The sequence below is a fragment of the Schistocerca gregaria genome, chromosome 1 (genome assembly GCF_023897955.1).
Source record: "Schistocerca gregaria isolate iqSchGreg1 chromosome 1, iqSchGreg1.2, whole genome shotgun sequence".
Taxonomy (NCBI): Eukaryota; Metazoa; Arthropoda; class Insecta; order Orthoptera; family Acrididae; genus Schistocerca; species Schistocerca gregaria.
In genome coordinates this window covers 253,270,182-253,288,809 of record NC_064920.1, presented here as the reverse complement: position 1 = coordinate 253,288,809, position 18,628 = coordinate 253,270,182, and the positions used below count along the sequence as shown (strand labels likewise).

General features: G+C 43.5%; 1 protein-coding gene across 2 annotated transcripts in view; it reads right to left on the bottom strand.

Moving 5' to 3' along the window:
• Window positions 1-18,628, bottom strand: part of LOC126339265 (nitric oxide synthase, salivary gland) — a 1,479,392-nt gene that overhangs the window by 135,283 nt on the left and 1,325,481 nt on the right. For both annotated transcript variants that reach the window (XM_050001617.1, XM_050001616.1), the window contains exon 11: window positions 6,813-6,957. In XM_050001617.1, coding sequence (XP_049857574.1) covers window positions 6,813-6,957 — 145 coding nt within the window. The remainder of the gene's footprint in view (window positions 1-6,812; window positions 6,958-18,628) is intronic.

The following is an 18,628-nucleotide window of genomic DNA, read 5'->3' as shown; positions in this document are numbered from 1 at the left end:
GCCAACACATTACTGAATTCCAGCATTACCTATGGAGGGCCCCTTCAACCAGGTGGGTGGATACTTTTGATCACATAGTGTAGCTACAATATATATATTGGAACAGTGCGCGCCAGGCGAAAGCGATCTCTCTCACAATACAGGTTGCTTCCTTCGGCAGTTAAATCTCGCGAGAGGGGGCATCAAATGAAAACTTAACTCGCGCCACAATGGGGCCACGGAATGGTGTCATTCGAAAGTAATCACCACACGCGATAAGACATTTATACCACTGGGAGATGTGACATCAATTCGTAGAACGCCCTCGTCCGCTGAAGGATCCACAAACGCACTTGCACTTCTACGTCCAATTGAAACCGACGTGCACGTATGTCGTTCTTCAGGTCGCCAGAGACGTAAAATATCCTGATCGTACAAGGGATGTTTCCCAACCAAATGGCTGAAGCGTACCCTTCGTTCAATTGTGGTTGCACGCCCGAGGAACTTGTTTGGGTGTGATCGCCTCAGTCCGTGTAGCAAGCGGTCGAAGAAATCAGGCCACTTCTTCTACGCAGCTGTCTGAAGGGTAGTAGATCCGTAGGTGCTAACCGTATGATACTGTGACAGCTGGACAAACACACTAAACCAGCTCGCCAAGAACCAAGACCATAACAACTGCGTGCACCTGTGATGCAACACCATGCCGTTATCCTACCACAGTATCGAAACGTAATAACATTGGGGCCAACTATCGTGCAGACTGTGTGTTATGGCGGATGTCCAGTTTTCATTTGACTGCCCTTCACAGCTAGCAACGGCACGCTTTTTAACTCGGTGAAAACTCCAATTACTGCAAGAAATCGGTGTCCCACGTATCGACCATACTCTATGTGACCGCTAAATGCTATGAGTTCGTGCTTCTTTTTCACCCTTTGACTCCCTGTACGTCTGACGACGCCCGAGACACGTGACACGCAAATTTCCGAGGATTGTCTCCCAAGTGATGCACGTAGTTTTTAATTTATTTCATCTTTTACGTTGATCTCATCTTACAGTCCTTCAATATAGGCTTCCTGTTTCTCGATGACCGCGTCCCAACATTAGTGAAGTTCTAACATTCTGGATGGTGTCTGTTTGTTCTATATCGTGTCTCCCTACCACTTTCACGCAACGACGCTCTGAGCCTTTTTTTTAGGGAATTGACTAGTTTGAACCTGGGACCTGTTGCTGGTAAGGAGACGCCAGACCACACATGACATGTAGAATTCAGAGGAGTTCAGTGAGACTAGCGATGATATAACCAAATACTTAATGATTTCAGCGTCAGCTCCACTGCACTCCCTGTAAAAGAATCTTAATACTGACTAAATTTAGTCGACGGGGTTCAAGGCATCCCTATTTTTAGTCAGCTGGTAAAATAACGTCGAAAAAGCAGTTAAGTTTACCACTGGAAATTTTATTCTACTCACAAAATATCGTTTATAAATTGCACTATTGATGAAAGGAAATGTTTTAATACAGGATGGTAAAAACCAACTGCGTTCAACAAAAATGTGAACGAATATTCCCTGAATGGGTTTCCAAGTTCAACAATGGATCGAAGGAAAACCTATGCCATATCACATCTATAATCTAGGTTTAAATTAAGTTTCACAAGAGAGAAAACTACCAAAATGGTCTACAGTGACCCTCAATTATCTTTAATTACTTATCTAACTTGTCGTAAATTACAGTGGCTGATGTGGCTTCTCAATAATTATATAACAGAGAAATAATCACGTTTCAGATTTCTACTTCAAGTGGCAAATGTGAACACCATGAGATTTAATTGACGATCGACACTAGTATTACGCAAAAAGGGGGTGTAAGAGATGAGACTTCTGTAGTTCTGAGTGAAGCTTTATGCGCTGTTATGCGGCATCGCGTGCGTTCATTACCTTGTCGGTGTTCGTCAGGGGGCCGCGGGCAGCGCAGCATCCATCCAGCTCGCCGTCTCGGAACTAACTTCCTTCTCCTAACTTCTCCTTACTACAATTTACCGAAGTTGGTTTAAAAAAAACTATCTGGCTGTGTTTTCATCTGACCAATCAGGGTCTCAATGTTAACCTTAACTCCGCCTACAAAAAATCTGTCTATCCAATGAGAAACGTTATACTTTTCGTGGTGGGCCAATGTTTTTAAAGTTTGCAACGTAACAGAGACACGAAACAGTCTCACGCTAAAACTTGCGGGTAGTGTGGCCTTTTTTGTGTTATCGTGAGATCTATACTGTTTTTCTGGAGGGCTCTATCTTTTAACATGGGCTGGGGGGATGTTCCTAACGTAACAGAGACGCGAAAAAGTCTCATGCTAAAACTTGTGGATGGTGTGGCCCTTTTTGTGTTATCGTAAGATCTATACTGTTTTTCTGGAGGGCTCTAGCTTTTAACATGGGCTGGGGGGATGTTCCTAACGTAACAGAGACGCGAAAAAGTCTCATGCTAAAACTTGTGGATGGTGTGGCCCTTTTTGTGTTATCGTAAGATCTATACTGTTTTTCTGGAGGGCTCTAGCTTTTAACATGGGCTGGGGGGTAGTCCTTGACGTAACAGAGACGCGAAAAAGCCTCACGCTAAAACTTGCAGCTGGCGTTGTCCTAGTGGTTAGCTGGCAACGTGGGTGTCCAGTCCGTCCCTTATCGTAGGGCCTTCTAGCTTAACACGGTTCTGCTCTCGGCTTCTGTTCTCGTTTCTCCCCTCAGAACTGCATCTGTCTCGCGGTGGGAAGGTATGACATGCATTTAGGCATTCTTGTTATAGCCTGTGGTATTCCATTTGCTCATTCGTTACTCGTATTACTTTGGTTAATTTAATGTCACGATTTATTCGGAGCTATGTGACATACTACTGGATTTACTTATCATGTCAGGGTTTTCATGGAAGGTGCTGGATTTGCCTGACACCTTACAAAGTTCAGCTGACGAATGTCTGGGATAGCGGCTGCAGAAAGTTCTTCCAGAAATGAATAAGGGGATATCGCGTATATTGTGTTCACTTTTGGAAGAAGTCATTATCTGGTGGACTCAGGGCGTACTGTAGGTTGCACAAGGTAACACTTCCCACAAGCATCTTCGCCCAACTTTTCAGTTGACCACATGAGGTCGACTTCTGTGCATCATTCAGAGCAGTTGTTGATGAACTCACGATAATACATTCCTTTGAAACTTTGTCTACATGAAACTCTGTCTGAAGTGACGATTCATAAGGAAACATCTTTATTTGTCTGATGTTTCGTTGATACTGAAGAAATTTTTTTGGTTGATACATCTGACCAACGTTTCATCAGCAGCGATGATTTCATGCAAGGAAACCTTGATCTCAAAAGTTGATTCTTTGTTCAAGGAAGATTGTAATGCTGCGGCGTGTTCAGAACTCAAGGCGTGAGGGATACATTGGGTAAAAATTTTTCTCTTAGATGACTACATAATACTATTGTTGAATATCTGAATCTTTAGACATTTCCTTGCATGTTGCTCGACCATACCCTTTAACAGGATCTTCCACAACTTTCACCGTTCATTTGTTGACGTTTACGACTTTCCTTGTCTGTGGTCGTTGTTTTTGCTCTCACGGCTTTCTCGAGAGCGATTAGGCCAAAGAGCAGCTCAACCGTCGGATATTTGTCGCGCAAATTTTCATTCTTCAAATACGATCTTTGAACCTTAAGACACACAGTACCCGAGATGAGTGCAGACGCCAATTCTAGCTGCCGTTTTTATTAAATAAAAGATGATATCGACGAAAACAAAATCACTGGCTCCTTCCGCAAGCCTTCCTCTACAGCTGACACAACCGAAAATGCAGACGTGCCATTCGGTACTCGCTGTTACCAACCAGTGCATTATTTGTGAAATGATCATCGTGTTCTTTTAGCCATGGCTACAAGAGTTTTCTCTCACCAGTATAGGAATTCATTCATTAGCTCTGGATGTGCTTCCTCCTCGGTTCACAAAATATGCAAAACGGAGTTCCGGCTTACAGTAAAGGGTACTAAACTTTCTCGCCAATTACGGGGCAAGTGTACATGTGTAACCCATCACGTTATTATTAGAAGTTCCTTTATTCTGAATATTTCATTGATGATGGGAAATAGGAGGTTAATAAAGTTTTGTGTAAATGCACTTGCAAGACAGGCAAGATGACAAATATTAATTACCCATTACTATCGATGAAAAGGTAGTTAAAACGCAAGTCACTATCAGCATTATTAACTTGCCTGCAGAATGCAGTAGTTCAAGCGAATAGATAAATAAATTAAACATTCATTTGGGCTGACACTGTATTCCTGATTCTTGAACTTTTTATTCGTTCTTCCATCTAGCGTACAAGAATAAGAAGTAATGTACAATACGTAATATACCCGAATGAGATGGAGAGCATCCACGTTAACAGCGTACAGTACACAGAAGTCGCGCCCCTTGTGGGAATAGTACTGCAAATTACTTCGGAGGCTGGAAAGGAAACGTCGCAAGTTCTGCACCTCGGCCAGTTCCATTGTCCCCAGCGTTTACCCCTTAGATAGGAAAGATACATCACTTTCGACGGGTGGAATCGCATCACGGCTTTACTACAGCTTTCGTTTCGACGTCACAATATTGCCACCATTCCTCAACAAGTTTGGTGCGTCGATTGTAGTTGTTGCTTCTTTCTTTTTACACCTCCATCGCGCGAGTGGAAAACTCACGTCGTAGGTGGTTCGTTTCGGTTTCATGTCTTATGTTTGTGAATTGTAACTTCTTTTCATCTGTATGGTGCTCGCTGATAGTGACCATCCTGCAAGATCAGCAGCCTCTGCCAGGTCCTATTTCTAAATCGGATCTTTGCTCCGAAATGCAAGAATACTGTTTGTGCCCCAGTCGGCATTAATTCTGATTTGTCAAGACCATGTTACATTTATGTATCCACAAACACTTGATGCAAACGGCTTTTACTAAGTACTCCATAGTGAACGGGAATGCTGATTTTGCAGGGTTCTCCAATCTTAACGAATGCCAGATGTTTAAATATATTACATTTCATGCTTCCTGAACAAAACTTAAAAATAAAAAAAATGAAAGAAACGTTCAAGTCGTTTGTGAAATTGTTTGTCTCAAAGAAAGAAATAAAACAGATCAAAGAAACATTTGACACGCCTCTGAACGGTGCTCGTAGTCATGAATCTTTTTTCAACTTTTTATTTTCAAATTTTTTTAAGCAAGCATGAAATATAATATATTTAAATATTGATCGGTATTTGATTATTATTATTAAGAGTATATAGATCAAGAGAAAGCAAGGAAGTCTGAGTTTATGCAGTCATTTGATATTTATTTTATTTTTTCAGTTTGAGAGAAAGAATTCCACGATTTCTACGCCACTGTAACTTTTTATGTCCAAAATAGCACATACCATCAACTATACGTGCGATAGTTCAGTTTTCACTGAAATCACTAATTGAGTTTTTCGTAGTTACGCTGATTACTTTTAAGCAACTCTTTCGTCCAACGCTGGACTCCACGCTGGTCAATTTGATACCTTATTTGCCCATTTCCTATTCTTCGTTTGATTATGAAATAATGTGATACCTCATTTGCCCATTTCCTATTCTTCGTTTGCGTGTGAAAATTCGGGCAAACATTTTCCCTCAAATCAATAACTAAATTTTTCTTAATTGCCCAAATCACTTTCAGTCAAATAAACCTTTTTTTGGAAAATTAAACCTCCCCTTGGTGAATTTAACACCCCATTTCTCCATTACCGTCTATTCGTTTGGCTTTGAAAATTCGGACAAGAATGTCTAATTTGTAGGGAGTCTTGTCTGCGCTCCGCTCAAACACTTGACCAAAAGAATCCGCACGTTGCAATTCCTAGACTTATTATTTCTATTTATACGAAAATTATATTAAAGTCGTAAAATTATTGTCAGTATTATCTCGCTTGTTTGTAACATATTTCAGGCACAAATACGAAAATTAAAAATTGCTCTTATCTCATTTTCTTGCTAATGAGTTGAAATAATGCATAGTTCTTGTATTTCAAGCTGTCTGAAATCGTCGAGCAGAGAGGAAGTCCGAGAAATTTATGTTGTTAAAATTTGTAACATCACTGTTTTTGATATTTTTGTTTTGCTTCTTGTCTTTCATGTCATTATATAATTTTAGCCATCGGTTTTTATTTTCATTGCAGATCCGAAAATTTTTAAAATATTTTTTTTCCCTTGTTTAAAGCTACCTCTCGGTCTTTTTGTCGTTCCAGGGAATAGATTTCTTCCATAAAGTTCCGGACTGTTCTAGAAATAAGGTCAGTTTGCAGCAAAGAAGTTATAAGTGCATTTAGTAGGTCTCGTTTGTTTGTACTTGACTTGTGTAGAGCAATCAGTTTCAAAATATTTGTACCTTTGACCAAAAGCACGTAAAGTTGTAGCATTTCCGTGAATGAAAGGAAATACTAATGAATATAGTCTCGACAGGAAATAGTTTTGCTTTCCACACTTCAAGATGAACCCGTAAACACTAGAGTATTCTGTTGACTCGGAATATAGACAATATCACGTTTGCTCCAAATAAACTGCATAGTAAATGTACACTACTGTCTTAAAATAACAATTTTTCATTCTCTTTGGTGTTTTCTCTTCGTTATAATTCGAAATTGCTGCAAGGGTTCTCCAACCATTGTGGGTAAAATAATGTTGTTTATAAATTCTCAAGGTAAATGCACTTCGAATGAAGTAACAGTGGAAGTAAATCCAATGTGAAATCCTAGACCCCTTCCAAAGAAGGGTAGGGAATAACATAAAACGACAGATATTGTACCAACCTGTGCGTTGAAGGCGTGCCCGAAAATCTCTCCCAGTTTCTTGGCATACATCTCCGATTTCCCAGTCTCTGTGGCGTACAGCACTGTGGCCTTGATACGGCGAGACAGCGCACGACCAAACAGCTTCGACGTAAACTTGACGGCTCTGAAACGGAAAAAAGCGTAAATGTCGCATGCAGCCGTCGTTTGAATAAAATGGGACACCCATTGAGGCAGTTTGAAATTACAAAGGTACGATCGGTGATAGATTACACAACAGTGCCGCTACGAGATGGTGACGTAGCGAAAGGCGACTACTAGCGATCGCACAGTATCACGAATTTTTTGTGCTGTGTCCTTTTACAGACTGAGCAACCCGTCTTACATCATCCGTCTGAGTTGCCTCAATTAAGATGCAAGGAAATTTTATAGACCAATTTTGCTTTGTCCCCCCCCCCCCTGTCTATATAGGGACATACTGAAGTGGGTCATCAACATCATCAGCAGCAGCAGCAGTAGAGTAATCATCATGCATTTGACACGGTTACATAAAGGGCTCGTCCAGACTTTATTTATGTGCGCCCAGTCTGTTCCTGCGTGCTTCACAATGACATCCACTTATCATGTCGATGTTTTATCTCTTGGTATCCACCTCCATTCCGTATTCATTATGGTCACACAGGCGAAACACCCTCAGTCTTCAACAAGAATATAATAATTCCAATCCCAAAGAAAGAAGGTGCTGACAGATGAGAAAATTACCGAACTATCAGTTTAATAAGTCACGGATGCAAAATACTAACGCTAATTCTTTACAGACGAATGGAAAAACTGATGGAAGCCGACCACGGGGAATATCAGTTTGGATTCCGTAGAAATGTTGGAATACGTGAGGCAAAACTGACATTACGACTTATCTTAGAAGAAAGATTAAGGAAAGGCAAACCTGTGTTTCTAGCATTTGTGGGCTTAGAGAAAGCTTTTGACAATGTTGACTGGAATACTCTGTTTCAAATTCTAAAGGTGGCAGGGGTAAAATATAGGGAGCGAAAGGCTATTTACAATTTGTACAGAAACCAGATGGCAGTTATAAGAGTCGAGGGGCTTGAAAGGGAAGCAGTGGTTGGGAAGGGAGTGAGACGGGGTTGTAGCCTATCCCCGATGTTATTCAATCTGTATATTGAGCAAGCAGTGAAGGAAACATAGGAAAACTTCGGAGTAGGTATTAAAATCCATGGAGAAGAAATAAAAACTTTGAGGTTCGCCGATGACATTGTAATTCTGTCAAAGACAGCAAAGGACTTGGAAGAGCATTTGAACGATATGGACAGTGTCATGAAAGGAGGGTATAAGATGAACATCAACAAGAGCAACACGAGGATAATGGAATGTAGTCGAATTAAGTCAGGTGATGCTGAGGGAATTAGATTAGGAAATGAGACACTTAAAGTAGTAAAGGAGTTTTGGTATTTGGGGAGCAAAATAACTGATGATGGTCAAAGTAGAGAGGATATAAAATGTAGACTGGCAATGGCAAGGAAAGCGTTTCTGAAGAAGAGAAATTTGTTAACATCGAGTATAGATTTAAGTGTCAGGAAGTCGTTTCTGAAGGTATTTGTATGGAGTGTAGCCATGTATGGAAGTGAAACATGGACGATAACTAGTTTGGACAAGAAGAGAATAGAAGCTTTCGAAATGTGGTGCTACAGAAGAATGCTGAGGATTACATGGGTAGATCACATAACTAATGAGGCGGTATTAAATAGGACTGGGGAGAAGAGAAGTTTGTGGCACAACTTGACTAAAGAGAAGTTTGTGGCACAACTTGACTAGAAGAAGGGATCGGTTGGTAGGACATGTTCTGAGGCATGAAGGGATCACCAATTTAGTATTGGTGGGCAGTGTGGAGGGTAAAAATCGTAGAGGGAGACCAAGAGGCGAATACACTAAACAGATTCAGAAGGATGTAGGTTGCAGTAGGTACTGGGAGATGAAGATGCTTGCACCGGATAGAGTAGCATGGAGAGCTGCATCAAACCAGTCTCAGGACTGAAGACCAGAACAACAGCAACAGTTACTTAACACCCAAAACTTGACATTTTAAGTGCATTATGAGCACTTATAAGCTATTAAGTTCAAAATCATCAGCACAAAGCTCTCAGTTATTTAGTAATCGTAAAGCTTGCTGTCGCTCGGCTGAGAGAGGACATGCAGTGTTTCAAGATATCAACTGAAACACCGCCATCGTTTCCCGCCTGAGCGACCTCAGGTAAGTAACGAATAGTTATTTGAACGTATATTACTAAACGTTTATCAGTGTATTAAATAAGTGTTTATTTTATGTTTGTTACATGTCGAGTGCACGCGATCGAGACAATGCGATGTGGTGCTTATCTACCTACGGACGCGTCGTGCGGCAATGCAGGTCACTCGATAGGAGTCAACCATCGGCCAGCTCCCTGGAAAGCCCCTGTCGCACTGTCAAGAACATCTTTGCATATTTTTATACTGAGATGCTTTCAGTTTTGTAACGAAATGTTTCGGTTCTCCCTCTACATCTACAGACATAGGGTACATCGTACCGCTACTAGTCATCTCCTTTCCTCTTCCACTTGCAAACTGATCGAGGGAAAAACGTCCAGCTATATGCTTCCGTATTAGCCCTAATTTCTCTAATCTTATGTGCGTGTTCCTTAAACGAAACATACGTTGGCGACAGTAGGACAGTTGCGTAGTAATCTTCAAATGCCTGTTCTCCAAATTTTCTCAACAGCGCTCCTCGAAAAGAACGTCGCCTTCCCTCCAGGGATTCCCATTTGAATTACCGAAGCACCTCCGTAGTACCTGTTTGAACTTACCGACTGGTAACAAACGAGCAGCCCGTCTCTGCTTCGATGTCTTTCTTCAATCCGACCTGTTTGGGATCCCAAACACTCGAGCAACAAAAGAATGAGTCTTACTAGGGTTCTATATCCCATTCTCCTTCTAACATGAACCACACTTTCGAAATTCTCCCAATGAACCTAAGCTGACCATTCAATTTCCGCACCACAATCCTCACATGCTCGTTCCATTACATGTCGCTTTGCAACGTTATTCATAGATATTTAATCGATCTGACTGTATCAAGCAGCACTCTACTGATGTTGTATTCGAACATTACGAAGTTACACTCCTGGAAATGGAAAAAAGAACACATTGACACCGGTGTGTCAGACCCACCATACTTGCTCCGGACACTGCGAGAGGGCTGTACAAGCAATGATCACACGCACGGCACAGCGGACACACCAGGAACCGCGGTGTTGGCCGTCGAATGGCGCTAGCTGCGCAGCATTTGTGCACCGCCACCGTCAGTGTCAGCCAGTTTGCCGTGGCATACGGATCTCCATCGCAGTCTTTAACACTGGTAGCATGCCGCGACAGCGTGGACGTGAACCGTATGTGCAGTTGACGGACTTTGAGCGACGGCGTATAGTGGGCATGCGGGAGGCCGGATGGACGTACCGCCGAATTGCTCAACACGTGGGGCGTGAGGTCTCCACAGTACATCGATGTTGTCGCCAGTGGTCGGCGGAAGGTGCACGTGCCCGTTGACCTGGGACCGGACCGCAGCGACGCACGGATGCGCGCCAAGACCGTAGGATCCTACGCAGTGCCGTAGTGGACCGCACCGCCACTTCCCAGCAAATTAGGGACACTGTTGCTCCTGGGGTATCGGCGAGGACCATTCGCAACCGTCTCCATGAAGCTGGGCTACGGTCCCGCACACCGTTAGGCCGTCTTCAGCTCAAGCCCCAACATCGTGCAGCCCGCCTCCAGTGGTGTCGCGACAGGCGTGAATGGAGGGACGAATGGAGACGTGTCGTCGTCAGCGATGAGAGTCGCTTCTGCCTTGGTGCCAATGATGGTCGTATGCTTGTTTGGCGCCGTGCAGGTGAGCGCCACAATCAGGACTGCATACGACCGAGGCACACAGGGCCAACACCCGGCATCATGGTGTGGGAAGCGATCTCCTACACTGGCCGTACACCTCTGGTGATCGTCGAGGGGACACTGAATAGTGCACGGTACATCCAAACCGTCATCAAACCCATCGTTCTACCATTCCTAGACCGGCAAGGGAGCTTGCTGTTCCAACAGGACAATGCACGTCCGCATGTATCCCGTGCCACCCAACGTGCTCTAGAAGGTGTAAGTCAACTACCCTGGCCAGCAAGATCTCCGGATCTGTCCCCCATTGAGCATGTTTGGGACTGGATGAAGCGTCGTCTCACGCGGTCTGCACGTCCAGCACGAACGCTGGTCCAACTGAGGCGCCAGCTGGAAATGGCATGGCAAGCCGTTCCACAGGACTACATCCAGCATTTCTACGATCGTCTCCATGGGAGAATAGCAGCCTGCATTGCTGCGAAAGGTGGATATACACTGTACTCGTGCCGACATTGTGCATGCTCTGTTGCCTGTGTCTGTGTGCCTGTGGTTCTGTCAGTGTGATCATGTGATGTATCTGACCCCAGGAATGTGTCAATAAAGTTTCCCCTTCCTGGGACAATGAATTCACGGTGTTCTTATTTCCATTTCCAGGAGTGTATTTTCATACTCATCTTCGCTAACTTCCATTTTTCTACATTTACAGCTAGCTGCCACTCATCATGTCAACTAGAACTTGTGTCGATGTCGTCTTGTATCTTCCTACAGTCACTCAACGACGACACTTCCCGTACAAGATCATCATCAGCTAATAGCCGCAGATTTCTGCTCATGTTGTCCGTCAGATCATTTATGTATATAGGAAGTAAGAATTGTCTATCGCACTTCCCTGGGGCATTCCTGACGATACACTAGACTCTGACGAACGCTCGCCCTCGAGGACAACGGACGGGGTCCTGTTGCTTAAGAAGCTTTCGAGCAGCTCATGTATCGCGAAACCTATTCCGTCTGCTCGTACTTCAGTTAACCGTCCGCACTAGGGAGCCGTGTCAATGCTTTTGGGAAATCTAGGACTGTGGAATCTATGCAGGGTATGATTTGGGAAAGGGCGTAACTGAGCTTCAGGTAAGTGATGCTTTCTAAAACCGTGCTGCTTCGTGGACAGAAGATTTTCCTTCTCAACGGATTTTGTTATATGGCAATTGAAAATATTTTCAAAAATTCTGCGGCAAACCGACGTCAAGGATATTGGTTTATAATTTTGGAGATCAGTTCTTATACTTTTTGTATATAGAGGAATCACCTGCTCTTTTTCCCAGTCGCTTGGGATTTGGCGCTCAGCGTGAGATCAAGTGCGATAACTGCAAGTTGAGTAAGAGTGTAAGTAGGCTGTTTAGGTTTTTGTATTGGTAACGCCACGTAGCGCCCCATTGGCTGTGCTGTGTGCAGTCTGTGGCTGGGTGGCATTGTTGTAATATTCGCTATTGTAGTGTTGAGCTGTTGGCTGTTAACAGAGCATAGCGTTGCGCAGTTGGAGATGAACCGCCAGCAGTGGTGGATGTGGGGAAGTGAGATGGCGGATTTTTGAGAGCGGATGACCTGGTCGTGTGTCCATCAGAAACATTACGTTTGTAAGAATGGATGTCATGAACTGCTATATATATTATGACTTCTGAAGGCTATTAAGGTAAATACATTGTTTGTTCTCTATCAAAATCTTTCATTTGCTAACTATGCCTATCAGTAGTTAGTGCCTTCAGTAGTTTGAATCTTTGATTTAGCTGGCGGTAGTGGAGCTCGCTGTATTGCAGTAGTTCGAGTAACGAAGATTTTTGTGAGGTAAGTGATTTGTGAAAGGTATAGGTTAATGTTAGTCAGGGCCATTCTTTTGTAGGGATTATTGAAAGTCAGATTACGTTGCGCTAAAAAAAAAAATATTGTGTGTCAGTTTAAGCACAGTCATGTATAATTTTTCTAAGGGGACGTTTCAAGAGGCCAATACCGTAGAGTACTCTTTGTAAAACAGAATTGGGATACCATACGAACTTTGCGACTTATTTGCTCTCTAATCTTTCAGTTGCTTCTCTACGTCAGGCACGTCTTTGAATATGTCCTCAATACACGAGTCAGTGCGATGGTCAAATGACAAAATATTTTTTTTGCGATTGCCCCGTGTGAAAGATTTGTTAAACGGGAAATTTAAAACTGCAGCTTTCCTTTTGATATCTTCTGTTGCCACATCAGATAGGTCAACAAGTGACTGTGCAGAGTTCTTAACGATTCCTCTCCGAGTCTGTATCGAGTCTGTACTGAATCAGTATACTCTTTTTACGAAGTTATTGTAGGTTAAATGTGAATATACTGACGCCTATAAAATCTCGATCAGACAAAGCTATAGGTAAATGATAAACATTTTGAAGTGTTGATAGATTGCACTGCACTCACACTTCTGATACGGTTTTATTTGTCTTGATGTTCTTAGGAAAGTTGATCTTCATTACTTGGTTGCCACACTGGATACGATCTGACTTCATTCATATGCTGAAATGGTTCGCAGCAGTTGACGCTCTTGCTAGTGTGTTCTAGTGAAGGAATAGCGGTAAGCTTAACCTGTGTTCAAAGGAAGAGGATGCCGATTTAAGCGATTGCAGTAAAAGCGTACGGTGGCTGATGGCCGAGGGGAGCGTTTTTTCTGCGTAACCTGAGTGAAAACGTTGCAGACTGCCCAGTTCCCCGGTCTCATTGCGCATACACGTTGGATGGCGCCGGTCGGTCGGCGGCTGCGTCCAGGTAGGTTGACTGGCGCCGAGGAGTCGCTGCTGCTATGGGCAGAGCATTGATGACCGGCAATACAGCAAAGGATGGACCCTCGTTAGGCAGGAAGCCGATGAGATGACTGTGTGCTTCCGCGAATTTCCGAGGGAGGTCAGTAGCGCCCAGACGCACGAGGCTTTTAGTGAGTTTATGGCCGTTTTTTGGAAAGTTCGAAATGAACGCAACAGGAGAGATAAATTATCTTTTTATGGAGGGCTGTGGTTCCATCCAGGTCACGCTTTTAGCAAAAGACACAGTATAACCACGTGAGAAAGAGGCTGCAAAGCTGAATCTTTTTTTTTTCCTTTTGTCCCAGTTAATTTTTAAAGTTGCTGATTGGTCAAATCTGTGTATGCAGAGCAAGGGGCGGTCTCCCAGTTTCGAATGCAACGATCCAGCTCGTGATTGGCTACTACTAAAGTGGGAGTAGTCTAAGATGTAAACGTGCTACGCTACCGAGCTGACAAGGAAAGCTGAGAGAGAGAGAGAGAGAGAGAGAGAGAGAGAGAGAGAGAGACCAGAGGACACTCTTGTACTGGCTTTTCGCTGGTAAAGAACTACAGGTCTTTACCTAAATGGTAAGACTTGTGTCCGTTGCTAGTGTGCCACTTAGAGCCTGTGCCATTCACCATCTGAACCTTCAGAGATACAACTTGTAACATTATGCAAACAACGAGTGATGCATTGGTGTACTTATATGTTTTGATTCGGCCGTCTAAACATTTGACATATTCTGTCACGCATAGTCGTGGCATGGAGTCAAATGGTTTGTCAGACCAGAAAACGGCTCCATCTGCACACTGGAATCCACTGGGGTTTCAGTGGCTCATAGGAAAGTACCTGCGTTCAGAATTAGACGAACACGAGACCGCGTACTTGCATTTTTTCGGGAGCGCGCTATTAATAACAGATTGCTGTCGTCCATGACTCCATCGGCGAACTCAGCGTGGTGAGCCGCCCCGACCAAAGGAGGGTAAAGTAGTCGCTACTACGGCGTAGGGCTCCATCGAACTACAGACCTATATCATTGACGTCGGTTAGCAGTAGGGTTTTGGAGCATATACTGTATTCAAACATTATGAATCACCTCGAAGGGAACGATCTATTGATACGTAATCAGCATGGTTTCAGAAAACATCGTTATTGTGAAAAGCAGCTAGCTCTTTATTCCCACGAAGTAATGGCCGCTATTGACAGGGGATCTTAAGTTGATTCCGTATTTCTAGATTTCCGGAAAGCTTTTGACACCGTTCCTCACAAGCGACTTCTAATCAAGCTGCGGGCCTATGAGGTATCGTCCCAGTTGTGCGACTGGATTCGTGATTTCCTGTCAGGAAGGTCACAGTTCGTAGTAATAGACGGCAAATCATCGAGTAAAACTGAAATGATATCAGGTGTTCCCCAGGGAAGCGTCCTGGGACTTCTGCTGTTCCTGATCTATATAAATGAGCTGAATGACAATCTGAGCAGTTCTCTTAGGATGTTCGCAGATGATGCTGTAATTTACCATCTAGTAAGGTCATCCGAAGACCAGTACCAGTTGCAAAGCGATTTAGAAAAGATTGCTGTATGGTGTGTCAGGTGGCAGTTGACGCTAAATAACGAAAAGTGTGAGGTGATCCACATGAGTTCCAAAAGAAATCCGTTGGAATTCGATTACTCGATAAATAGTACAGTTCTCAAGGTTGTCAATTCAACTAAGTACCTGGGTGTTAAAATTACGAACAACTTCAGTTGGAAGGACCACATAGATAATATTGTGGGTAAGGCGCGCCAAAGGTTGCGTTTCATTGGCAGGACACTAAAGAGACAGCTTACACTACACTCGTTCGTCCTCCGTTAGAATATTGCTGTGCCTTGTGGGATCCTTACCAGATGAGATTGACGGAGGACATCGAAAGGGTGCAGAAAAGGGCAGCTCGTTTTGTATTATCACGTAATAGGGGAGAGAGTGTGGCTGATATGATACGCGAGATGGGATGGAAGTCATTAAAGCAAAGACGTTTTTCGTTGTGGCGAGATCTATTTGCAAAATTTCAGTCACAAACTTTCTGTTCCGAATGCGAAAATATTTTGTTGAGCCCAACCTACATAGGTAGGAATGTTCATCAAAATAAAATAAGAGAAATCAGAGCTCGAACAGAAAGGTTTTGGTGTTCGTTTTTCCCGCGCGCTGTTCGCGAGTGGAATGGTAGAGAGACAGTATGATTGTGGTTCGATGAACCCTCTGCCAGTCACTTAAATGTGAACTGCAGAGTGATCATGTAGATGTAGATGTAGATGTATAATTCTCAGCAATCTGCTTCTCAGCACGCTATACTTTAGAACCATATTTTTCTCTACGCAAAATGGCTCTGAGCACTATGGGACTTAACTTCCGAGGTCATCAGTCCCCTAGAACTTAGAAAGACTTAAACCTAACTAATCTAAGGACACCACACACATCCATGCCCACGGCAGGATTCGAACCTGCGAGAATAGCGGTCCCGCGGTTCCAGACTGTAGCGCCTAGAACCGGTCGGCCACATTTCGGCCGGCTATAATAGCAGACACCTACTAGTTTACCTTTTGTGTTATAATCATTGTCAGTAATTTATTTATCTTTGCAGATTTACAATGAACAATTGCGGTTTGTCATATATTGCTAAGAAGTATCTGGAACCTTTATCACTTAGTTTGAGTGAAGCAGCTGCTGGTTGCAAAATGTAACTAGCGCTAGGGCACCCCGACGTAACGTCACAATCCGCATATTTCTGTCTGTTCTGACAAGGTAATCTCCCCATCGCACCCCCCTCAGATTTAGTTATAAGTAGCCACAGTGGATAGGCCTTGAAAAACTGAACACAGATCAATCGAGAAAATAGGAAGAAGTTGTGTGGAACAATGAAAAAAATAAGCAAAATATACAAACTGAATAGTCCATGCGTAAAATAGGCAACATCAAGGTTAGTCTCAATTCAGGAGCGCCGTGGTCCCGTGGTTAGCATGAGCAGCTACGGAATGTTAGGTCCTTGGTTCAAGTCTTCCCTCGAGTGAAAAGTTTGCTTTCTTTATTTTCGCAAAGTTATGATCTGTCCGTTTGTTCATTGACACCTCTCTTCACTGTAATAAGTTTAGTGTCTGTGTTTTGCGACCGCACCGCAAAACCGTGCGATTAGTAGACGAAAGAACGTGCCTCTCCAATGGAAACCGAAAACATTTGATCGAAAGGTCATAGGTCAACCGATTCCTCCACAGGAAAACACGTCTGATATGTTTTATAGGACACTGGTGACGGCATGTGCGTCACATAACAGGAATATGTTGTCGACCCACGTAACTTCTACACTTGGCGACTGGCTAAAAAGGACCTTCTACTTTGCCCTATTTAGATTTTCTAGTGGATGTCATAATCACTCCCAAAAAAGTGATCGCATCGGACGGACGGACGAACAGATAATAATTGTCTGAAAATAAAAAAAAATAGCCTTTTTCACTCGAGAGAAGAAGTGAGCAAGGAGTTTTCGTTCCACAGCTGCTTACGCTAACAACGGGACCACGGCGCTCCTGAGCTCACAGTTTCCTTGATGTTGCCCATTTTGCGAATTGACTACCCAGTTTGTATATTTTGCTTATTTTTTTTCATGGTTCCACACAACTTCTTCCTGTTATCTCGACTGATTTGTGTTCAGTTTTTCAAGCATTTTCACTGTGGCTACTTATAACTAAATCTGACAGGGGTGCGATGTGGAGGTTTCCTTGTAAGTCCAAACGTTATAACTATTCAGCATTGAATGTATTGCGTCTGCGTTCTGTAGGCTGATTTCCGCGCAGCCTCCTGCAACTGAAATTTCACTTAATGCAACAGGTAAGGGACACTGTTTCAATTAAAAAAAAAAAAACTGCCCTTCGAGCAATTACTCTGGACGGCCTTTGTAGCGCCGGTTGTCTCTCGTCGCCATTAATCGGGCCCGCTGACAGAACGGTTGGCGTCTCCCGTGAGGGGGAGCCCTCCCGCTGATGGCCAGTGATTGAGGGCGATGCGGAGGGAGGGGAGAGGGTGGAGGGTGGAGGGAGGGATGGGGGATGGACCACTTTATGGCGCCGCCTGTGGCTGGGCCACGGGGACACAATTAACGGCCGCACCACCCTACTCGCTCCCGCTTACGCGTACGGTAGGGGGCAGTTCAAGGAGAAACACCTCTCACGTGAATCAGAAACATTCATTTTCCTTTACGAAGTGTCGTAACTCCTGTCGGGGAGTTACGTAAACTAATAATCATCTAGTCTTCGATATAAAACATGTTATAGGTTGGTCCAGTGAAAAACTCAAGTCAGATAACGTTTCATGTTAATGGCATCACCTGTTACTTAGGTAGAAGAAGTCCATGTTTAGGAGTGATCCGTTTTGTTCCATAAACTGTTAATGGTCCTATCTTCTATAACACAACATTTGCTATCACAATAGTGAAATATTAAAGTAACTGCGTGAAGAGTTCGACAGAGCACTGAAAGACCTGAGTCGAAACAAGGCCACATCCCATTAGAACTACTGAGCCGGACGTGTTGGTCGATCGGTTCTAGGCGCTTAGTCCGGAACCGCGCGACTGCTATGGTCGCAGGTTCGAATCCTGCCTCGGGCATGGATGTGTGTGATGTCCTTAGGTTAGTTAGGTTCAAGTAGTTCTAAGTTCTAGGTGACTGATGACCACAGTCCCATAGTGCTCAGAGCCATTTGAACCATTTTGAATCAACTACAGACAGCCTTGGGAGAGCCGCCAGTCCTGACAAAACTCTACCATCCAGTGAGCAGGATATATGAGACAGGCGATATCCCCTCAGACTTCAAGAAGAATATAATAATTCCAATCCCAGAGAAAGCAGGTGTTGACAGATGCGAAAATGAACTATCAGTTTAATAAGCCACAGCTGCGAAATACTAAAGCGAATTCTTTACAGACGAATGGAAAAACTAGTAGAAACCACCCTCGTGGAAGATCAGTTTGGATTCCGTAGAAGTATTGGAACACGTGAGGCAACACTGACCATACAACTTATCATAGAAGCTAGATTACGGAAAGGCAAACCTACTTTTCTAGCATTTGTAGACT